The sequence below is a fragment of the Polypterus senegalus genome, chromosome 1 (assembly GCF_016835505.1).
Source record: "Polypterus senegalus isolate Bchr_013 chromosome 1, ASM1683550v1, whole genome shotgun sequence".
NCBI lineage: Eukaryota > Metazoa > Chordata > Cladistia > Polypteriformes > Polypteridae > Polypterus > Polypterus senegalus.
The window spans coordinates 32,868,678-32,894,020 of record NC_053154.1 but is presented as its reverse complement, the minus strand read 5'-3'; the positions used below and the strand labels follow the sequence as shown (position 1 = coordinate 32,894,020).

Genomic DNA, 25,343 nt, shown 5'->3' with positions numbered 1-25,343 from the left:
AAGAATAACATTTCATTGGACTGTATGGGCTGCTACTAACTTAAAACATATTTTTGAACATTAACAAACACTTTAATTAATGTGCATGACCCTTTTAAATAAGTATTTTTAGTTATTCATGGAAAAAAATAAAGTCTGTTTAAAGTTGTTAGTCACAGATCCCTACGCCAGACAGCAAGTGCAGGCTCTAAATAGAAAGAATCAGGTGTGTGCCCCAGGGGTGGCCTTGCCCACTGTGGACAGTAGTAAGCACAGGACCACTGCTGGTGGTTAAACACGAAGTGGAGGATTCCTGCATAACGACAAATGCTGGCAAAGCTCCCACAATGGAGGCTGGCAGAAGGTCCCAGCAAGACTAAACGGCTGCTCAGAGGTGGCCTCGTTCTTTAAGTGAGGTATTTCAGCTGTAATGTAGCTAGGAGCCACCGGGTGGTGCTGTTTATTGGAGGCATCAATTTTTTTTTTTTTTTAAGTTGCCCCAATCCCAGAAATAATTTTATATTTGGGTTTATAAAACCCTGAGAACTGCAAGTTGGAAGGCTGAGACAGACAGCTCTCTACAATTCATGGAGGTGCTTGGGGTCTTTTATCGTGTGTGTGCTGCTTAACTTTGTGCCCAATAGTATCTTTTTTTTTTTTTTGTAAACATGAGAATTGAACATTTTTTCTTTATATAGCAGTCTTGGCCATGCTCATACTTTATGATTGCTCCTGCTGTTAGGAGTATTCTTAATTCTGGTAATTTTTCAGATATTTTAAGTCAATATTTGGAATTGTTTATGATTTTGAGGCATTTTGACTGTTATTTTATATTTGTTGTCATTCTGGGCACCCGTTGTAAGTTGTCATTGGCGTGTAATTGAAGGTCATCACCCTAATTTCTCTCTGACAGCATAAAGGTCACAGGACAATTCTTCCCTAACTGAGCTGCAGATAAAACCCTTTTTGAATCACACTACAGAAAATTGTTGTGTAAGTTAAATCTCAACCTTTGCTATCGCTTTTGGACTCTGAGTTAGCCTTTCATTTTGGCTTGTCATACAGCTTCTTCCGATCTTTACGGTTTTGACCCCTTGCCTGTTTTTTTTTTTTTTACTTTGCTCTCCTGGTGGCTCATAACACCTGCATGCAAAGGGATGAAGACCCTAACAATACATTATGGCCCCAATTTACATGGCATCTTATTTTCACAAATAATTTGAGATAAAGGAGTCAACCAAGGAAGGAGGTGGTTTTAGGAATCAATGTCTTCAAAACTTTAGGGACTTTAGGGATACTGTATGATATATAATGAAAAACTACAGCTTTACTGACTTACCCATCTCCTGTGTTAACCTTGATAACTTCAGTAAAGGGTGCATGCTGAGCTAAACATGGTGGCAGGAAAACAGAAAGCTGTTTGATTATTAGGTACTGTTTATAAGTGTTTCATTGTTCTGTTAATGTTGTTTCTTCTTCTGCAATCCCAGCTTATCTTCTGATGCTGTCACAAGATCAGGACTAAGTGGTGGGGCCAGCATGAGGGAGACTCATATAAATAATATACATATTAAAGAATGTAGGTTTGAAGTTTAAAAAGCACACATACTGATTACACAACCGTACTACGTCGCTATTTCTCGGCACATTGCAGCATACAAAACAATGAGTAACAGCTCTCATTACTTCAGCTTTGATTTCACTCACAAAAGTAATTCAGTCACGACAACTACAACAAAATGAAAAAGATTTCAAAGAAGAACAAAGTGACGAGGTAAACAGAATCATATTGTCCAACAAAGAAAGTGGCCATGAAAATATCAGAGAAGATAATACAACAAAATGCAAAGGAAAACTAAAACAACGAGAGGGAGAGACGAAGAAGCAGTGCTCAGTGAAAATGACGGTGTCCATCACAGTTCACCAGCACTGGCCATGCTGATGTAGCACCCTCATTCAGGTTTAACACTGAAGACAGCAACAAAATGATTACAATAAACATGAGTTGCAATATGCTTATGGCGTTGAAAGGAAACTGCAAATAATCAAATTTACCACTTTAGGCAATTTTAGTTTGTTTTCACTACGGTTGATCGACGAAATTCGCCAATGCAATTTTCACAGTGAATTTTCATGAAACAGAAAAATAATACCTTGACCCTGGTTCAGCTTACATAAAAAGGTTCTTCAGACTTTAGCAATATGTAAGTACTAGGGGGCTTCACCCCCTGCTTGCTTTGCTCACCAATCCCCCGGAATGCGCTACGTGCCAGCCACTTCGCGTCTCTGCCACTCGCGTATGTGGATTTCACTTTCACCAAACAACAAATCTTTTAATTCTCATGGATACGCCTCTTCATTGTGAAGAAACACTACTTTTCCTCGATGGCAACATGAATTAGATGATCTACAAGTCCTCGACTTAAGGTTTAAACTCCGAACAATATCTACATACTTCTGTCATATCACCTGTGTCCATATTTCCAATCTCTTTTCGCTGTTCCGTTATTTCACCGAGTAATAATTTCCACTTGTTTGCACTAATGCAATCTTTACTATAATTTTTTTGAGACTTTTGAATTTTAGTACTTTCATTACCTCTAACCTGCTCTGCATGTGTTTCACGCCAATGTTTCTGAATTCTTTACGACGTTCTACTTTGTTATCTACTATTTGTCTTTTATTTCCGGCCCCGGGCGTGGTTAAATCTCTTGGCACAAAGTCTCGTCTCGCAGGACATGAAATTATCTCTCTGAAAAAGTCACCTTCTTGTCCCAGACTGAAAAGTGTTGTCTCTTACCAGGATTTTTTTAAATAATAGAGAGATAAAGAAATTAATTAAAAGAAAGATACTTTGGAGTACTTTGTTAAGCAAAGGCTTTACATGTTATGGATATACAAGAGAATATTTAGCATGTAGATAGATAGATAGATAGATAGATAGATAGATAGATAGATAGATAGATAGATAGATAGATAGATAGATAGATAGATAGATAGATTAGAACATTAGAACAATCTAGATGAGAACAGGCCATTGAGTCCATCAGAGCTCACCAGTCCTATCCACTTAATTCTTCCAAAAAACATCAAGTCGAGTTTTGAAAGTCCCTAAAGTCTTATTGTCTACCAATCTACTTGGTCGCTTATTCCAAGTATCTATCGTTCTTTGTGTAAAGCAAAACTTCCTAATGTTTGTGCGAATTTTACCCTTAACAAGTTTCCAACTGTGTCCCCGTGTTCTTGATGAGCTCATTTTAAAATAACAGTCTTGATTCACTATACTAATTCCCTTCATAATTTTAACTGCTTCATTAATGTTCATTTCAAACATTCAATCAGATAGATAGATAGATAGATAGATAGATAGAATATACTTGTTACTAGATAGATAGATAGATAGATAGATAGATAGATAGATAGATAGATAGATAGATAGATAGATAGATAGATAGATAGATAGATAGATAGATAGATAGATATAGATAGATAGATAGATAGATAGATAGATAGATAGATAGATAGATAGATAGATAGATAGATAGATAGATAGATAGAATATACTTGTTACTAGATAGATAGATAGAATATACTTGTTACTAGATAGATAGATAGATAGATAGATAGATAGATAGATAGATAGATAGATAGAATACACTTGTTACTAGATAGATAGATAGATAGATAGATAGATAGATAGATAGATAGATAGATAGATAGATAGATAATACTTGTTACTAGATAGATAGATAGATAGAATATACTTACTAGATAGATAGATAGATAGATAGATAGATAGGTAGATAGATAGATAGATAGAATACACTTGTTACTAGATAGATAGATAGATAGATAGATAGATAGATAGATAGATAGATAGATAGAATACACTTGTTACTAGATAGATAGATAGATAGATAGATAGATGACACTATGTAATAGATAGATAGATAGATAGATAGATAGATAGATAGATAGATAGATAGATAGATAGATAGATAGATAGATAGATAGACAGATAGATAGATAGATAGATAGATAGATAGATAGAATACACTTGTTACTAGATAGATAGATAGATAGATAGAAAGATAGAATATACTTGTTACTAGATAGATAGATAGATAGATAGATAGATAGATAGAATACACTTGTTACTAGATAGATAGATAGATAGATAGATAGATAGATGACACTATGATAGATAGATAGATAGATAGATAGATAGATAGATAGATAGATAGATAGATAGATAGATAGATGACACTATGTAATAGATAGATAGATAGATAGATAGATAGATAGATAGATAGATAGATGACACTATGTAATAGATAGATAGATAGATAGATAGAAAGATAGAATATACTTGTTACTAGATAGATAGATAGATAGATAGATGACACTATGTAATAGATAGATAGATAGATAGATAGATAGATAGATAGATAGATAGATAGATAGATAGATAGATAGATAGATAGATAGATGACACTATGTAATAGATAGATAGATAGATATTTTTTATTTTTAAAAGCAAACTTTATTAAATAAACACAGGAATAAATACAAAAAAACACAGTAAAACTCAAAATCTTAAGTCTTACAAAAACACGTACACACTTTCCTAATGATGAATATTCATTTTAAACCATTACATATTCATATTGTTCTTGGAGTATATATTTATCTAATCCCCCATTGTTTCCACCCTCCAATCCCACTTATTCTCAATTTATCCACCCAATTTATAAAGGAATGAAACACCAAAGTCAAAGCACAAATTGCAAATTATCTTCATCACATACACAAAGCACATTATTCACCACCACATTTCCTTAAACTTTGCTAAATTATTTGTGGACTTATAAAAATTAAAATCCACTAATATCCTACTTTCACATACTTTTCTAAAAATACAACAACATTTTCATTTCCACTCCCAGTAATCTTGTTTTACGGTCTTCCATATTGACAGTTTTGCTTGCCCGATAATAAAATTAATTAAGTTCATATTTTCTCTGGTGTGTTTTGTAATTCTAACCCCAAACACAAACACCGTGCCATTATACGGACCCCAGCCCTTCTACTATTCTTTCAATTTCACTAAAAAGGTCTGGAGCCTCTCACAATACATAAATGCATGAAAGACACTTTCCCTCAGACCACAAAAAGGGCAGCAATCTGAGACCCCCGGACATATAATCGATAAGAAGGAGTTCACCGCTAGTATCCCATGTACCAACCTCCACTGCAGGTCTCCCACCCTACTGGCCAATGGCGGCTTGTACAACCTCCATGCGGGTTCAGTCCTTGAGGGGCTCCAAGCTTGTCTCTCCAGGTGTGTCGTGTCTTCGTGTCCTCAGCTGCTCCAGGTTGTTCACCTTCACACAAATCCTGTACAGCTGTTTCCCCAGCACTGTAGGTAGAGATAACGCCTCTAGAGAACTTAAGGCTAAAACATTAGTCTCACCATCCCTCAGTTCAACAGCCGGAGACACAGTAAGCGTTGGAAAAGGTGTTTCGTCAGTTGGCTTCAATTGTGATGAGAAAATTCCGTGCAGGAGTGTCATGGATTCCCTGTCCATTGATGATTGTACCTGCCACAGAAACTTCTCCATTAGGCGGACTGAGTGCACTCCTGTCTCCACTGCTACCACTTGTGCACTTTTCCAAGTGTAATTTTCCCAGTCAATTATGTCCTTTATTGTGGTTATTCCATGTATTATGAAATGATTAATACAATTTTCAGAAAGTCCTGTAGCAGTGCCAACAGCAGGATTGTAGAACAGTGGTTCATGAAGGACCCAAAATGTGGAGAGGTCATCACAGTCCTTTTTTATCAACAGCAGTTGCCACGCTGCTAGAAGGCTTTTATAAAAACCTGGCACCTGTAAAGTCTTGATCTTATCTAAGTGGCACAGCAGTAAACTTTTCCCAAGTCCCATATGCCTGGCTTGTTTAAAGAAGAGTACGGCTAAGTTCATCCACTGGCTCTGCTCGACAGGATACAGCAGTTTTTGAATGGTCTGAAGGCGGAAAGCAGCAATCCTGCTGGTAATGTCAATAAGTCCTTGTCCGCCTTCATCCAATGGTAAAAATAGAACGCCCTTCTGTATCCAATGGGTACCAGTCCAAAAAATCCATGATCGCCTTCTGTATCTGCTGAACAAGCAAAGGTGGAGGTTGTAGACAAATACACTTATGCCACAGGCTGGAGGTCACCAGGTTATTAATGACCAGCATCCGTCCTCTATAGGATAACTGAGGGAGTATCCACTTCCACTTGGCAAGCCGAGCTGTAACCTTGTCCAACAGACCCTCCCAGTTCTTTTGGATGTAGTGGTCATCTCCAGATGGACTCCCAGGTACAGGAAGCCTCCAGTTGTCCACTGCAGACCCCCCTTCAGTCGAGGAGGACTACATCCTTTCCAGTTCCCAACCAACACTGCACTACTTTTGTTCCAATTCACTTTAGCCGAAGATGCTTTGCTGTAATTCCTCAGACAATCAGTTAATTTGTCCAAATCCTTCTGGCTTGTGATGACCACAGCAAGATCATCTGCATAAGCAGTGACTTTCACAGGGTCCATGTTGCAGTTGGGGATGGAGAGACCAGTCAGCACCTTCCTCAGGTGCACCAGGAAAGGCTCCAGCGCCAGAGCATATAACATGCCGGACAAAGAACAGCCCTGTCTGACTCCTCTTCTGACACTGAAAGGTGCACACAAGCCACCATTGACCTTTATGATACCAGAAATGTCACTATAAAGTAAACGAATATGTTTAATAAAAGACCCCCCAAACCCAAACGCCTTCATGGCATTCCATAAAAATGAGTGACTGACCCTGTCAAAAGCTTTTTCCTGGTCAAGAAAAATAAGACCAGTCTGAAAACCAAACAGTTCTGCAGCAGCCAAAATGTCCCAATTAAAAAATGTTATTAAAGATGGACCTGCCAGCCACGCAGTAATTCTGATCAGGATGCACCACTCTCCCTAAAACTTGGACCATCCTGTTGGCTAAGGCTTTAGAGAGAACTTTATAATCAGCGCATAAGAGAGACACAGGCCGCCAGTTCTTAATGAGACACAAGTCTCCCTTCTTCGCAGCAGCGTGATCACGGCTCTCCGGCAGCTCGGGGTAACAAGCCAGTTTTAAAACTCCATCGGAACACTTCCAATAAGTCCAGGCCGATGACATCCCAGAACTCTTTATAAAACTCCACTGGTATTCCATCGATTCCCGGGACCTTCCCTGTTTTCAGCTGTCCCAGGGCTGTGGTGAGTTCTGCAAAGGTCACCTCTATTTAGCTGTGCCACATCTGCATTGGGCAGCTGCGGTAAGTCCTGCAAAAAGGCCTGTTGGTCTTCACTGCCACCATCTCCATCTGCAGCAAACAGAAGTTCATAAAATTCGGACCACCTGCCTTATTTCACTGGGCTCTTGTGTCTCACTGCCATCGGGTGTTCTTATGCAATGTAAGATTTTACTCTGCGAGTTTTTTCTCTAAACCAAAAAAATATTGAGTTGGTGCATCCATCTCAGTCAGTCGTTGAAACCGGGCCCTCACTAAAGCCCCCTGAGCTCTGGTCTCAAGCAGGTGAGCCAACCCCAGTTTAGCAGAAGTCAGGCTCGCCTGAAGCTGCTCATTTGGACCCTTCTCTAGAAGCTGTTGAAATTCAGCTATTTTAATTTCTAAAGCTGCCATTTCTGACCGCAATACTTGGGTGACATTTCTGGTATACTCCTGACACAAGGCCCGGATGTGACTCTTCCCAACCTCCCACCACTGTTGTAAGCTGGTGAACTCCTTCTTCATAGCCTTCCAGCCTCCCCAGAAATGAACAAATAACTCTTTAAAGTTCTGATCTTTAAGGAGGAGTGTGTTAAAATGCCAGTATGGACTACGGGTCTGTAAGTGTTACAAATAAGTGTACAACACACCAAACTGTGATCAGAGAATCCAGTAGGCACAATAGAGCACACCTTAAATAAACCTAACAGGTGCTTAAAACTATAAAAATGATCGAGTCTGCCATTGAGATCGTATTTCCACTCGTCCGCCCCAGGTGTATTGCCGACAGGCCCCATTTTTAGCCCTCCATACATCTTCCAGCCCAATGTCCTTAATTATTTTACCTAAAGCTCGTGCTGAGCGGTGCGGTTCCAGCCCATTATTTCTGTCTATTCTGGTATCAAGTGTACAATTAAAATCCCCTCCTAACACCACCACTTCCTCAGGGTCACACTTGGATAAAAGATCTCCTAACTTGTTAAAGAAGTGGAGCCTCTCCTCACCCTCATTCGGGTACACATTAATGAAAGTGACGACACTGCCTTGAAGTTTCACCGTCACTTTCAGGAGTCTCCTTTCACCAGCTCATCAGTGCTGCAAACTTCTACTTGAAGTCCTCCAAGAAATAAAATGGCCACTCCAGCACTAACATTTGTCCCATTACTAAATAAAATGTCCCCCTTCCAATCTCTGCTCCACTCCCACTGATTTTGCTCATCAATGTGGGTTTCTTGTAGAAAGGTGACATTCAAGTCTTTTGTCTGATAAAATCAAACAATGCGACCCTCTTATCTGGACTTCTCCCACCGTTAATATTTAGGGTTCCTATGTGTACACTTGCCATGGTAACAGAATAGATAGATGAACACACAATGAAACACAGGGACCACCACAAAGACTGTGGAGTAGATTTAACAGGGGGCTTAGCCATTAGGTGGTGTTTAGATTGGACTGTTTTCTCAGTTTACTTGTTAAATTCTTTAGCCTCACGAGCTCTTTAACATCAAACATTGCGGAGACTGCTTTGTCTCGTCGCAACCCGCGGACAGACGATAGAAAGAGGTCAATGTCAGGGAAAAATTCGGCCACATCCACCCCCTTTTTCCGGCGGTATTCACCAAAAACTCTTTCACACTTTGAGCGCTGTAACCCCCCCTGGCTTTTAACTCTGGGGGCTCCGAGGCAGCAGACCCATCGGAGATATTACCGTCGTCGTTTTCTTCCCCGACACTCCCGCATTTGAGACGTTATCGGCCGTCTCCGCGAAGACGGAAAATCCTCCTGACAAGGACCATAGGCGGGATCCTCTCCAACGACCCCCGAGCCCTGACTTAAAACAATTTTCTTTCGTGCCCGATCTTCTCTTTCTCCTTGCCTTTTTGAGCAGGACGTTTAAATTCACTTTTTCCTCTGTCTCGTTGCTGCCTCCCTCATCCATATCAATTCTCCCCACACACTTTCTGCTGCAGTCGCTGTTTGATCTACCGTTTCACTACCGCCTTCATTCGGCTCATCTCTGGGCGGCACTTGATTCTCCTGCCCTTCAGCTCTAGTAGCATTTTTATTCTTATCACCTTGCGCCTCTGCGCCATCAGCCACAATTTCGTGATCTTCCACTTTCTGCCCCTCTATTTCTGTATTTGTACGGCTAGTTTTCTTGTTCCCGTGGTGTTTCTCAGGACACTGTTTAATTAAATGTGCTTCACTCCGCACCAAAACATTTCATTTCGTTAGAAGTGACGAAAATCACATAATCGAAACCGTCCACTCTAAACTTCATTGCCACATTTAATTCGTCATCCATTCTATTTAAAACCATAAAAACTTGTCTCCTAAATGACAAGACATGTTTTAAATCAGGCGATTTACAACCTAAAGGAATGTGCCGAATTTTCGATACCAGACGCCCATGCCGCTCCAACTCTTTCGCTATAGTTTCATTTTTGAGAAAAGGCGGCGCATTTGAAATTGTTACTCTACGGGACGGGACGGCTAAAGGGGAAACCTGTACAAAGGAGCCATTAATAACCACCCCCTTCTCAACCACTGTCGGAACTAAATCCACAGAGCTCAAAAAAACCACGATATTCCCGCTCATTCGTGAAGCTGACTTAATATTGTCACATCCGACCACTTCGCCTACCGCCAAAACCCCCGCCTCTAAAGGAACAAACTCCTCCGATATAAGTTTAATCCCATGGCGGCGGCTCAAACGCTCAAGATTAGCAGCCATTGCGGCTGCCGTGGCCTAAGCCACTCAGTACAAAAACAAGTGTAGCTGTTTTCACCAAAGAAAAGATAGAAATAAGAAACTAGAAAATTAGAAGAAAAAGAATCACCACACTCCCCTCAGCGTCCACCACCAGTTCCACTCGCTCACACTCAAGACAACCACCCAGCATGCACAGCGACAGCAAGAACAGGAAGGAGATAGATAGATAGATAGATAGATAGATAGATAGATGACACTATGTAATAGATAGATAGATAGATAGATAGATAGATAGATAGATAGATAGATAGATAGATGACACTATGTAATAGATAGATAGATAGATAGATAGATAGATAGATAGATAGATAGATAGATAGATAGATAGATAGATAGATAGATAGATAGATAGATAGATAGAAGTTTATTTGTCCCCAGGGGTTTGTATCCACAAACTCAGATAATCCAGAAGGCTAAGAGACTGAACTTTACACGTTTGACAAAGTGTGCACTGTGTGACCCTGACTGTCACTCTGCAGCAACTCCTTTGCAACATATACACAAAACAGAGACACAAAAGAACTTCAAGATGACGTCACAGGAAGATATGAAGTAATTCTGAAAAACCTAAAGATATGCATGAAAAGTAATAACAGAAATGAACTCTATGACTCAAATAAACCTCAATAGAGTGAAACATGAGATTAAGTTTGCAATATTAACATAACAAAGAAAATAAATGTAAAAAATAACAGTCACTTAACCTGCTTATTTAAGTAAACTCTGAGCAAAGGTTTCTCTCAAACATGAAATAAAAATTCTGAAGGAAATAACCCAATCAATAACACATTTTATTCATTTTTCTTTGCACTACATAAAAATATTGATATTAATCAATGCTACTTTCATTGGCTAAACCATGGTAATAAAATCATGGAACCTCCTGCCATGAAAACAGTGTGATGTGCAGATGACAGCTGCAACAGTGACTGGGAGTCCACTTCGTAACTTCGAAATTGTGACCCCCACATAAAGCCACAGTACGTCTTTCCTTGTGTTATGTTGTCTGAGGGCATGTAAGTTTTGGTGTGTGCTTGAGTGTACCCAGCAATATGCTAAAGTTCTATACAGTGCTGGTTTACTAATATATTTTGAGTGTGTTATGAAATACAAACTCGGTTGAATGAGCACAGCAAGCGTCCCCTCCATACACGCCTGCTCTAGCAGCACTAAGCTGGCATTTCATGTATGAGCGTATCCTGTAGGCGGCTGGTCCCTGCCCTGCACTCAATGCTGTCACAAAAGGCTGTGGCTCACCACATTTCAATATTTACAAATTGGTGACATAAACGGATAACATAAGCAAGGCAGACAAAATAAGCAAAGTATTCAAAAGCATCAAAGCCTTGAAAATCTTCAAAGAAACTTGACAACTCTTGAATGGCTGGTGAAACAAAACACCTGAAATCAACCACTGGGGGCTTGAGACTGCTATTTTAAATATTTATTGACATTAAAAAGAGTTATTCACAGCTAATTCAAGGACTATTTTATCTAAAACTGAACATTAGAACAATCTAGATGAGAACGGGCCATTTATCCAAACAAAGCTCGCCAGTCTTATCCACTTAATTCTTCCAAAATAACGTCAAGTCGAGTTTTGAAAGTCCCTAAAGTCTTTCTCTCCACCGCACTACTTAGTAATTTATTCCATATGTCCATGATTTTCTGTTTCTGTTTCTGTTTGTGTCCCTTGTTGCAGAATGTATTATAAAGTAACATCTGAGATCAACTGCACTAATTCCCTTCATAATTTTAAATATTTTAGTCATGTCACTTCTTAATCTTCTTTTGCCTAAACTAAAACGGTTCAACTGCTTTAGTCTTTCCTCGTAATTCATCCCCTGTAGTCCTAGAATGAGCCTAGTCGCTCTTTGCTGGACTTTTTCTAGTCTTTTTTTGTAACCTGGAGACCAAAACTGTATGCAGTTCTCGAGATGAGACCTCGCCAGTGAGTCATAAAACTTGAACAGAACCTCCTTAGACTGGTGCTCCACACATCAGGGCGCTATATAACGTAACACTCTGTTAGTCTTCTTAATGGCATCAGTCCACTCTCTGAAATACAGAAGGTTTCAAAAACATCCAAATCCTAGTCATCAGTTCCTGTTTATTTTCTTGGACTAGTTTCCATTGTCATTCTTAAGACAAGCAAATGCTCCTCTTATATGACATTTACACTAACTGCTGAGATGGCGACTGTGCTTCTTGTTTAAGAGCTTTAAGGCTCTACCACCATTTGCTTGTAGCAATAACAAAAGGGTTATATCATTTAGCAACCTGCTACATATACTGATAATGCTGGGGAAGGCCCGAAAGGGCATGGGTGGCCAGTCAACTCTCGGTCATTAGAACTGCAACGCTGTCTCCTTTCTGTCTGGTTTGGTTTATTTCCTACAATTATTCTGTTGAGTAGAGTTTTTGTTTTTTTTCTTTTCCATTGTCAATGTTGAATTTCCCAATTATACTTTCAATGGAATGTATATGTTAATTAAGCTCTAATTTAGTTTGTTTCATATAGTTTATGTTTTTGTTTTGAATGCAAATCTATATGTACCGTATGTATTCACGTCCTGTCTTGAAACCCGAAAAATCGATCATAAAATCAGACCCCGACTTATAAATTTGACAATTAATTTTTCTTTTTTATATCTTCTTGCCTCCTCCAATCTCGTACCAGTTTCTCAGATGCATTCAATTTCGTTGCAGTAGCGCATATACCAATTTCATTCACTACTTCAGTGATGTTTAATTTAAAATCAGCTTCATATTTTCTTCTGATTCAATGATCCATTGTAGATCAGGGATGCTCTTACAATAAAGGTGTATGAGGGTGTGAGATACAAAAAACACAAATCAGTGCAAATGTTGCTTTCAGGATAGTTCAGGTATTACCGTGTGGTCACGTAGGCACAATAGAGAGAGAGAGAGAGAGGGAGGGAGCTTAGGAGCACGAGATGATACAGCGCATTGCTGCACCCACATAGAAACAAAAAGGCTGTGTGCTCTGTGGTTACTCTCTCAGGTGGGTGTTAGCATATCATAATCTCTTGGACCAATAACGTGAGCTTTCTGCATTCGACTTATACAATACAATACAGTTTATTTTTGTATAGCCCAAAATCACACAGGAAGTGCCGCAATGGGCTTTAACAGGCCCTGCCTTTTGACAGCCCCCCAGCCTTGACTCTCTGAGAAGACAAGGAAAAACTCCCAAAAAACCTTTAGGGAAAATGGAAGAAACCTCGGGAAAGGCAGTTCAAAGAGAGACCCCTTTCCAGGTAGGTTGGGCGTGCAGTGGGTGTCAAAAGTAGGGGGTCAATACAATACAATACACAGAACAGAACAATTCCTTAATACAGCATAATAATAAAAATTTTAGAAGTACAGTTTAACAGTAGATGATATGACATAATTAGGTTTGGATATTTTTAGAGTCCCGGAGGCCTCATCCATCTAGCTGCCTCCCCATTTGGCCATGCCACGGCTGAAACATTGCTCCGATGAAAGGACCCCTCTTTCCCATGATTCCTGTGATCCTCCATCAGGGATGACTTTACCATAGGCAGGCAAACAACACGACTGACATTATAAAATACCAGAAATTATACTGCAAAATCAAGTCCCAACTTATCCGCAGGAGAACATATTCATGAGTATATACAATATATAAAATGCTAAGATGTTCATCTGTCATTCAATTACTTGTGAACTAAGGGGCAAGAAACTTTATCTTGTTCTTGATGAAAAGTTTATGACCCAATACTCATTGGGAATTCAAAAAAATTGAGGTAGTGGCAACCTTGGCAAACCGGCCTGCACTCATGGGTTTCTTATGGCAAAATGAGCAACAGACGAAGTGACGCTGTGGAAAGAAAAAGAACACTTGCAACATCTGCTGAGTGTCAAGCGAATTGCAGAGGCCAATGACATGATGAAAACTAAAAGAAGAAGAACAAGAGCAGCGCCATCTGCTTAACATGTGCAGGATATGGAATGCAAGAATGACGAAGACGAAGAGATGCATGCTACCGGAAGTCGGGTGTGACTACTTCAGCTAAAGCTTTGATTTTCACCTTGATTGAAAGCTTATGACCTGACACACACTGGAAATTCAGACAGTTTCTTACAGCAATGTGCTTGGCAAACAAAAGAAAAACATAGTAAAAAGAAAAAGATCAGTGACATCTGTTGAGAGTCAAGCAAATTGCAGAATCTGATGATGTGACAAAGAACAGTATAATAGGAAAAAGAAGAAGAGCAGTGCAATCTGAATAACATCAGGGCCGGGATGTAGAAAGCAAGAACGAGAAACACAGAGAAATGAATGCTACCAGAGGTCCTTGTTTGACTACTGGGTCTAGAACCTTGATCTTGGACTTGATTAAAAGCCTATGATATTACATGTTTTTAAACCACCATGAAATAATTGAAAAAGAGAAAAAGATGGGCAGTGATTACAGCTGAACTGGCCATACCTGTAAAGCCTTTACACAGACACCTGCTCCATCAGGAAGCATGTTATGGGCTATCAGAAAAAGGGGCAAAATTGCGATATGTTAAATTGTACTGGAAAGTCGTCACTTAGTCATCTCATTTGACATGCCCTGCTCTTCGTTGTGTAATATGACACGTTCAGGCAAAGAGATCAGTCCAGTTTGACATTCCCTCAGACTACCGGCAGACTGGTATATCAACTTATGGGCACTGGCCTTCTGCAGTGAGGACCTATGGCATCTTTATCAAGTGGGGGCTGTGACCCACGAATGTAAGTGATAAAAAGTGAGTCTGGTTTACCAAATAGAGGAATTAAGTAACAATCAGTTGTGGTCCTTGGTGACCCATGGGGGCTAACTCTGTAATTTGTCTCAAGTTTTGAAAATACTACAGTCGATGAAAAACACAACGCCAGCAGCTGTCTTTCCTCTCTGTTACATTCTAACAGCGTCTAGTATGTGCTGCTGCTGCGTCGGGGTGGTGGGAGAGGGGGTTGCGTGCGAAGGAGCCGTCACTTCGGTGGGCAGCGTTAAACCGTTAACTTCTCATGTCCATAAATGGGGGCGGTCACGTCCAGGAGTCTATGTATTCACCGCACACTCCCGAGACTATGACAGATCCCGAGTGTCTGAGTTCCCGTCATTTCTTCTTACCCGGCCTCAAGTCCGCGTGTTCACCCAACTCCTTCTGTTCTGATTCCCTGGTTGGAAGGAAAGGGGCTGTGCGCGTGCACGCGACGCAGTCAAATTCAAGAGCGGGCGCACAGCCCGGAGTCTACTCTCTCCTATACGGTTAAACAACAATCAACATCATAGCTATACTTAGAAATAAACAAATAAATTCAGCCATGCATTCACGTACCCATGGGCAGACTCAAAAAATGACGGATTTAGAGGTCGCTCGCAGCACACTCTGCTCACCTCTGTCTGCCCGGTGCCCGCGCACATGACTGCTGCCAGAAGTGCGACGATTTCTCTACTTCTATGGGAAACTGCTCACCTGGGCTATGCGTCTCGTCCGCGGATATTCGCTTCTCTGTCCCGGACTCACAATTGCTATTGCCAGCGCCCGACCCTGGAACGGCCGGCGGATCTTCTTCAAATACCAATTTGAATTCCAGCTCTCCGTCTTCCCAGCCCGGTGCTGCGCCCATCTGTGGGACCCTAGCATACAAATGCTGCGACAATGCGGGGATCCCAGCGGGTCAAGTTACAGTTAGCTGTCCGGGGACCAAAAGCTCACGAAGTCAAGGAAGCAAAGAGCAGGGCCAGTACATAAATTTTCTTTCTTTCTTTCTTTCTTTCTTTCTTTCTTTCTTTCTTTCTTTCTTTCTTCGCGAAATCCCTTTATTTTCCTATATTTTGCCAACTTTTTTCTCACGCTCTCTGTTCATTGGACGACGTTTTTCCCGTTCTTCACTTTTCATTGGGCGGCGCTTTTGCACCCCTGCGATGAGTACCCTCTGCTGAATTACGATTGGCCAAGCCTGACAGATAACCGGGACAGTATTGGCTTCCGTAACAGTAAATCACTGTAGTTTTTAATAGGGGAAACGTTTTTATTGTTAAATGCTTCGGGGAGAAAGTTAACTCGTTGTGCTTCTTAGCTTTTCCTAGAGTAAATTATTTGTGATTCAACAACAGTGGCATCGCCAATTTAGACTGCTCAGTATATTAATTAAGTTAATTATATCATTGAGTTGCATGTTCTATGATCATTACGTATACAAATAACATTCAATAATGAGTTTAGGAGTCGGCTGAAGTGCATCACTTAGATTCTTACACACACGAGCCTTTGTTAAGGTCAAGTTACGGAGAAGTAAGTGCCGAATCAGGGCAATATAAGCAGCCCCGATTCAAAAGTGTCATCACTGGCCCCTCGTAATGCATTGTTATGATCGCATTCGTAAACGACTAGTACGTACATTCAGTATAGGCTTATTTACTGATCTCGGACTAAAATGCTTTTTGAATAAAGTTGAAAACGGGACGTTAAAGCTTCGCATGTGACTCATACAGTATATGCATAAGATGAATATTATCAAAATATCTTTACGCCTTTATCCAAGGCAACTTAAAACATCTGAGATGCACTTTCTTACAGTTCTTTTGTTTTATAATTGAAAGGCAAAGTCTTAGTCCTTAAATGAACAGTGATCAAGAAGAGGCGAGCCTGATCTTTTAAGAGAGACACCAGTAAAAGAAACAAGAAAGTTATATTTTCAACTACAATTCAATCTAAAAAATGTTAATAAGTGTTCACATCTATCTATCTATCTATCTATCTATCTATCTATCTATCTATCTATCTATCTATCTATTATATAGTGCCTTTCAGTATCTCCTCTATTATATAGTGCCTTTCAGTATCTATCTATCTATCTATCTATCTATCTATCTATCTATCTATGTACAGTGGATTCAGAAAGCATTCATCTCCCTTTTAATTGTGTTGTAGGTTTAATTTTTTAATAGATACATCTTCCATTCTTGCACATCAATCTACACTCAATTATCCATAATAACAAAGTGAAAATATATTTTCAGAAAAGTTTGCAAATGTATTAAAAATCAAAACCTTGCTGTGACACTCTAAATGGTGCTCAGGCGTATCCTGCTTGCTTTAATTCTTCTTGAGATGTGTTCAGAACTTGATTGGAGTCCACCTGTGGTACATCAAATCGATTGGACATCATTCAAAAAAGCACACATCTGTCTACAGTATGTATGGTCCCATAATTCATACCGCAGATCAGGAAAAACCAACCCACAAAGTCTAAGGTGCTTTCTTTTAGACAACCACAGGTTAAGGTGAGGCACAGATCAGGACAAGAATGTAAATCCATTTCTAAAGCTTTGAGGGTTCCCAGTAGCACATTAGCTTTAATAATTGGGAAATGGAAATGTGGAACTACCAGGACTCTTCCCAGAGTCGGCAGTCCAAGGAGGGCCTTGGTCAGGGAGGTGACCAGGAAGCCACTGGTCACTCTTAGTAGAGCTTCCGAAGTCCTCAGCTAAGATGGGAGAACCAGTTATGGCCCAGTGGAGTAATAGAAGCCACTCATCCATAGAAGACATTTGACAGTTTAAACAACTCTGAGAGCTGGAGGAGAAAGATTCTCTGCTCTTTTTTCCCCTACTCTCTCTTCTGTTTTTTTCCGGTTTTCTGTGGTGGCGACCTGCGCCACCACCACCTAATCAAAGCATCATGATGTCCCTACATTGATGGATTAAAGGCCAGAAGTGCACATGACCGTCATCATCAAGTCCTTCCATGAGAACCCTAAATACAAGAGGACTGTTTCATTTATGTTAGGTAGGATGCCCAGAGGGGACTGGGTGGTCCCGTGGCCTGGAACCCCTGCAGATTTTATTTTTTCTCTCCAGCCGTCTGGAGTTTTTTTGTTTTTTTCTGTCCTCCCTGGCCATCGGACCTTACTTTTATTCTATGTTAATTAGTGTTCTCTTATTTTAATTCTTACTTTGTCTTTTTTCTCTTTCTTCACCATGTAAAGCACTTTGAGCTGCATTATTTGTATGAAAATGTGCCATAGAAATAAATGTTGTTGTTGTTGTAGACAAAACTTGAAATCTTTGGTCAGAACTCCAAGCAGACTCCAGGCACAGCTCATCACGTGCCTACACCATCACTGGGGTGAAGCATGGCGATAGCAGCATCATGCTGTTGAGATGTTTTTCAGCAGCAGGGACAGAGAGAGTGGTCAGAACTAAGGGAAGGATGAATGCATCCAAAAAAAGAGAGGTCCTTGAACAAAACCTTTCCAAAAGTCCAATTCACATGAAGGTTGTAGAAAGAACCTTCATTTATTTAGATATATAACTTGATCCTTACATTGAATAACCATGAGTAGATGGTAACAGATTTGTGAAATACCAATGGGTTGTGATTTTAAAAGGACTTGCATTGCATATGTCCAGTAACTCAAGCCAAGTCCAGGTTTTCTTAATCTGTTAGTATCCTGTTAGTATTCATTAAGGTGAATTAGGCTTTCGCCTACGGAACATATCATAAGGTGTGGTGGGGTTAGAAACACAGATCAGCTACCGAACAGTCGGTTGGCACTAATAAGTTTGGCCTAGGGTGCAAAATAGCCTAGCACCGGCGCCGCTTGTAGCCCACCATACATGAAAGATTTTGTTTTTATTTCTATATATTAGGAAGTTTTTTAAAACACAAAGAACATGCAAAGAACCCGACCCAGAATGAAATAAAGCTTGGTCAAGCAATGGAGCTATGAGGAGTCACAAAGTCGAGTAAAGAACCATAAAGTACCATTAAAGAACCAGGATCTTCAAAAGATTAGTGTGACGGTTCACCTTTCATCATGACAATGTCTCCAAGCACAGAGTCAAGACAATACTGGAGTGGCTTCTTGATAAGTGTCTGAAGAGTGAGTTCTTAAGTGGAAGGCCTTGACTTAAACCCCATAGAAGATCAGGGAAGTGACCTGAAGTTGGCAGTTTACATGTCCTTCCCTTCTGTTCTAATGGAACGTGAGAGGATCTGCCAGGAAGAATAAAATAAACTGCCCAAATTCAGTTGTGCAAAACTTGTAGAACCTTACTCCGAAAAGAAGCTGTCATTGCTGCTAAAGGAGCTTCCAAAAGGTATTGAACTAAAGGTCTGAATTCCCATGTGAATAAGAGATTTCAATTTTTAACTTTCAATAAATTTGCACATTTTGTCATTGAGGGTTATTGTGTCTACATTGATGGGTAAAAACTGGAAATGTACCCATTTAAAATAAAATCTAAAACTCCATAAAGTGGGTGGCTCGTTTTTCTATCTATCTATCTATCTATCTATCTATCTATCTATCTATCTATCTATCTATCTATCTATCTATCTATCTATCTATCTATCTATCTATAGTGTAATCTATCTATCTATCTATGTGACGATGTACATAATGTACAAGAAGGTGTGTAAACTGTGATGTCTTTAAACTCTTTATTCAGTGGTGCACGGGGTCAGTTACATTTTGCCATAACTTTACTCTTTCTTTTTCTTTTGCAGATCCTCTTTTTCCAGCTCAAATGAAAGCTGAATAACGGGCACTGGGCTCGAACTTTATCCTCCGAGTATAACGGGACTGCATTGCGCCCAGGGCGGCGGTGGCGGCGGCGTGGCTCGAGCGCTCTGCCCGTGTAATGCACGTCTGCACGGCGACTGCCGTCTCCACGCTCTGGCTCGGTTTCAGTCACTTTCATTTTTCAGGTCTCCCTCCTTCTCTCTCTCTCTCTCTCTCTCTCTCTGTCTCTGTCGGCAGTGCCCATCCCCCGATCACCCCCTACCTCCGTCCCGTCCCGAATTGTCTGCTTTGCATTAGGCTCCTGGATTGTTTACTTCTGCTGATTGCACACACATGCATCAAGAATGCACACCTCCCCCTCTCCCCTCACCGTCTCCTTCTCACTCCCTCTTTATTCCGTCGTTCTTTTCCTCTGTTCCAGCCCCCCCTGCTCCTTATTACTGGCATCCCATCCAAGCCTGGCTCCTGCTTTATGGGCGCTGCTACCGGGATAACCAACTCATCCGCTATTCCTTAAGTAAACACCTTTAGGTCTTTCCCTCAATATAAATGCCGTACGTAACCCTACGTTTGTAGCCGTGCCCGCTCGTTGTCTGTGTGCAATTAGTGTAAATGGAGTTTTTTTTTTCCGATACTCCAGTTTTCCTTTTGCAGGTTAGGAAGGTTGGCGGCTCAATGCTGGCCGTGTGTGTGTGTGAGTGAGTGTGTGTGCCCAATGACGGATTGACAAGTCTGTCCAGGTGTGTTTCCCACCTTACGGCCAGCACTGCCAGTACCGACTCCAGTGGACCTTGAATTGGATTAAGGATATCATGTTGAAAGACGGACACCTCTGTCTCGGTCCAGTGCGTCTCATCAGCTGCTCGCACGCTTCTCCATCTTTCGCCGACTGCCGGACTCCTGCCCAGTTTTGACTGATGCCTAACCAGCTGCGTGCTCAAATGAATACGCCTTACTTACTTATCCAACGACTCAAGTAAGAAAGGAAACGATTTACTTAAAAGGAATGTCAAGTTCCTGCATAGCAGTCATTTTTTCGTGCGAGTAGACCAGTGTTTCCGAGTGATCAATGTTTCCAGTGGCCTAGGAGGCCCGCCGCTTCAAAGATCCGAAACACTTAGAAGAAGCGCCATCTCCTGCTACCCGATACCGCCACCTGTCGGTCAAATCAAGTCTTTCTTGGCAGCTGCCGAGGTTTTTTTTTTGCATTAATTGAACGAAAAAAGTTGAATAGCAGTCGGTATGGGAGGAAGGCGAAAAGGAAAGTTACAGCAGAACATTGAAAAGCTTGCACAGGTTGCCCAGGTGTGTTCTTGTATGTTGTTGCAGTGTATTAAAGCAATACTCTACCCAAAATATATTTTTTATGTTACTTTATAGTGGTGGTCGAGAAAAAAAAAATGTAATCTCATGTTTTCATGCAGAAAAAATAGAAAGAAAATTATGATAAAGTGGAATCCAATGGTGATTAATGCGCCACAACAACAGATGGTGTAAAATAAAATCATCAATGGAAAAAAGAAAAAAGAAATCTCATGTTACTCATGTTACTTAATCCACACATCAGTTATCCAGTCTTAGGTACAATGCGTGCTTTTTTGCTACAACATTGTTAAACAGATACTTTTGGAATATTTATTGCATTTCATAAATATGGGTCTGAGTTTTTAACTTGAACATCTGCCTCTCCCCCTCGTTCACTGGACAGGAGTCTTTTACAATTCTACAGGTAATTCCCATGATGCTTTGCTTTGCTGTTTATAATGGGCCCTGATTATTCTAGAGCATTATATGAGCAAAAAAGCATTTGGTTTACACATTTTGAGCATACAATTGGATAACCGACATGCTGATTATTCCTTTAATGTGAGTAGTGAGCATCCATCACATCTTCTACAAGTCTTTGATGGCTGGTGCGGTTTTCAATGCTGTGGTGTGCTGGGCAGGTAACATCACTTCAAGAGAGGCCCACCGAATCAACAGGCTCAGTAAAAAGGCAGGCTCAGTTATGAGACACAATCTGGACCTCCTGGAGTTTGTGACAAAGGAGAGAATTAAAACAAAACTGAGTGCCATCATGAACAATGCTGCACATCCTCTCTCTGACGCACTGACACAGGACTTTCAGCCAATGAATCATTCAACACAAGTGTGTCAAGAAACACTAAGGGGGTCCTTTGTACCAACAGCAATACGCCAGCATAAGGCCTCACTGGGACTGGGGTAGCCAAGTTAGAACTTTACTTAATCTTTCAATTTTCTTTGTTTTTAGTTATTCTGGTGTGTGTTCAGATCATATTGTGGGTGCGTATCTTTTTACTTATCTATTTATGTATTTATTTATTTAAGGAGCTTCTGTAAAAAGCCACATTTATCCCAGATACAAATACAGATCTATCTATCTACAGGGTGGTCCAGGTTCACTTTCCAGTGAAGATCATTACCACTTTTGGCTTCTATTAATTAACAATTTTCCTCTCCATTTTTCATGAAAACATGAGAATAAATTTTTGGTGTAAATAACATATAGAAAAGTTATACACCCTTTAGTCCAGGCGTTAATGTTATTACAACTGGACCACTGCAACTATCTGCTGGCAGAAGCACCTGCATGTGCTGCCAAGCTGCTCCAGATTTTTCAAAATACAGCGGCACATCTGGTGTTCAACCAGCAAAGACAGGCACATGTCACTACTCTTTTCAGCTTGCTACATTGGCTCCATGTAGAGGCTCATATTAGGTTCAAATCTTTGATTCTTAGCAAGAGAATAGTCAGTGGGTCAACTCCTGAGTATATGGAGACACTCGTAAGGTTCTATCCTTGTTCTTGTTTTGTCACTTCATTGTGACATCAAATCTCAATCCAGATTCTTATAATTTGTAGGTCCTAGATGGTGGAACAACCTGCCTACCTCCATCTGAACTGTTGACTACCTCAATGGGTGTAAGAGGCATTTGAATACTCTCTTGTTCTGGGAATATCTTTCTAATTGATAGTATATACTGTGTGTATATATATATATATATATACAGTGGTGTGAAAAACTATTTACCCCCTTCCTGATTTCTTATTCTTTTGCATGTTTGTCACACAAAATGTTTCTGATCATCAAACACATTTAACCATTAGTCAAATATAACACAAGTAAACACAAAATGCAGTTTTTAAATGATGGTTTTTATTATTTAGGGAGAAAAAATCCAAACCTACATAGCCCTGTGTGAAAATGTAATTGCCCCCTTGTTAAAAAATAACCTAACTGTGGTGTATCACACCTGAGTTCAATTTCCATAGTCACCCCCAGGCCTGATTACTGCCACACCTGTTTCAATCAAGAAATCACTTAAATAGGAGCTGCCTGACACAGAGAAGTAGACCAAAAGCACCTCAAAAGCTAGACATCATGCCAAGATCCAAAGAAATCCAGGAACAAATGAGAACAGAAGTAATTGAGATCTATCAGTCTGGTAAAGGTTATAAAGCCATTTCTAAAGCTTTGGGACTCCAGCGAACCACAGTGAGAGCCATTATCCACAAATGGCAAAAACATGGAACAGTGGTGAGCCTTCCCAGGAGTGGCCGGCCGACCAAAATTACGTCAAGATGGCAGAGACGACTCATCCGAGAGGTCACAAAAGACCCCAGGACAACGTCTAAAGAACTGCAGGCCTCACTTGCCTCAATTAAGGTCAGTGTTCACGACTCCACCATAAGAAAGAGACTGGGCAAAAACGGCCTGCATGGCAGATTTCCAAGACGCAAACCACTGTTAAGCAAAAGAACATTAGGGCTCGTCTCAGTTTTGCTAAGAAACATCTCAATGATTGCCAAGACTTTTGGGAAAATACCTTGTGGACTGATGAGACAAAAGTTGAACTTTTTGGAAGGCAAATGTCCCGTTACATCTGGCGTAAAAGGAACACAGCATTTCAGAAAAAGAACATCATGCCAACAGTAAAATATGGTGGTGGTAGTGTGATGGTCTGGGGTTGTTTTGCTGCTTCAGGACCTGGAAGGCTTGCTGTGATAGATGGAACCATGAATTCTACTGTCTACCAAAAATCCTGAAGGAGAATGTCCGCCATCTGTTCGTCAACTCAAGCTGAAGCGATCTTGGGTGCTGCAACAGGACAATGACCCAAAACACACCAGCAAATCCACCTCTGAATGGCTGAAGAAAAACAAAATGAAGACTTTGGAGTGGCCTAGTCAAAGTCCTGACCTAAATCCAATTGAGATGCTATGGCATGACCTTAAAAAGGCGGTTCATGCTAGAAAACCCTCAAATAAAGCTGAATTACAACATTTCTACAAAGATGAGTAGGCCAAAATTCCTCCAGAGCGCTGTAAAAGACTCATTGCAAGTTATCGCAAACGCTTGATTGCAGTTATTGCTGCTAAGGGTGGCCCAACCAGTTATTAGGTTCAGGGGGCAATTACTTTTTCACACAGGGCCATGTAGGTTTGGATTTTTTTCTCCCTAAATAATAAAACCATCATTTAAAACTGCATTTTGTGTTTACTTGTGTTATATTTGACTAATGGTTAAATGTGTTTGATGATCAGAAACATTTTGTGTGACAAACATGCAAAAGAATAAGAAATCAGGAAGGGGGCAAATAGTTTTTCACACCACTGTATATATATGTAATGCAGAAAAGTAATGAGACTGATTTTTTATTTACCAAAGGTTTTATTTTTTTCAAACATCAATGTTATCCCCTTCAAAGTAGTTCCCTTGGGCAGCTACACACCGATGGAGACGTTGTTCCCACTGTTGGTAGCAGCTGGAAGTCTTCAACCGGTATGGTCTTCAGCATGTCCGTTACACTCTTTTGGATGTTTTCTAAAGTCCCGAAATTACGTCCTTTGAGGACATTTTTCAGTTTAGGAAAAATGAAAAAGTCACACAGACTGAGGTCAGGTGAATAAGGGGGCTGGGGAACCACAGGAATGCCTTTTGAGGTCAAAAATTCTGTTATGGAGAGGGCAGTTTTTCGGCACCATTTTGGCACAGACCTTTCGCATGTGCAAATGTTCAGTCAAAATTTGATGAACGGTAAATCTGTTCAAATTTAATTGTTCACTCATCATTTTTAATGTTAAACGACGGTCTGATCTCACAAGAGTGTTCACACGTTCGATGTTTTCATTGGTTTTCGAAGTTGATATCCTCCCTGAACGGTGTTCATCTTCAATGTGTTTTCTGCCTTCCAAAAATGATTTGTGCCCGCGAAAAACTTGAGCTCGGGATAAAGAATGTTCCCCATAGGCCTGTTTCAACTTTTCAAACGTCACACTTGCCGTTTAATGGCACAACGTTGCTCCAAATTCCGCTGTTCCATTTTGCATGACGCACAACCAAAAACACAACTTCGCTAATAGCAGTCACAAAAATCATGTAGTTAACGGAAGGAGTTGAAACTCGCACTGAGCTATGGGAGGGTACTGATACACGTGCTCTATCAAGGACAACAGCGCAGCGTTATGATCGCTTGCAGTGTTGCCAGTCTCATTACTTTTCTGCCACACCTCGTATATATATATATATATATATATACTAGGGGGCTTTGCCCCTTGCTTGCTTCGCTCACCAACCCCTGGGCCTGTGCTACATGCTAGCCTTTTTGCAGTTCTGCCACTCGCGTATGGGGATGAGGATGTACAATGTAAACAGATTTTTATTTCCATGGGAATTCTTACCTAACTATTTTACATTACAGTGAGTAATTAACTATAG

At 40.5% G+C, this 25,343-nt stretch overlaps 1 protein-coding gene across 1 annotated transcript in view; it reads right to left on the bottom strand.

The window, feature by feature from the left end:
• Positions 1-16,270, bottom strand: part of nfatc4 (nuclear factor of activated T cells 4) — a 184,966-nt gene extending 168,696 nt beyond the window's left edge. The window contains exon 1 of the mRNA XM_039745718.1: positions 15,546-16,270. Coding sequence (XP_039601652.1) covers positions 15,546-15,699 — 154 coding nt within the window. The 5' untranslated portion in view covers positions 15,700-16,270. The remainder of the gene's footprint in view (positions 1-15,545) is intronic.
• Between the last annotated feature and the right edge of the window lie 9,073 nt (positions 16,271-25,343).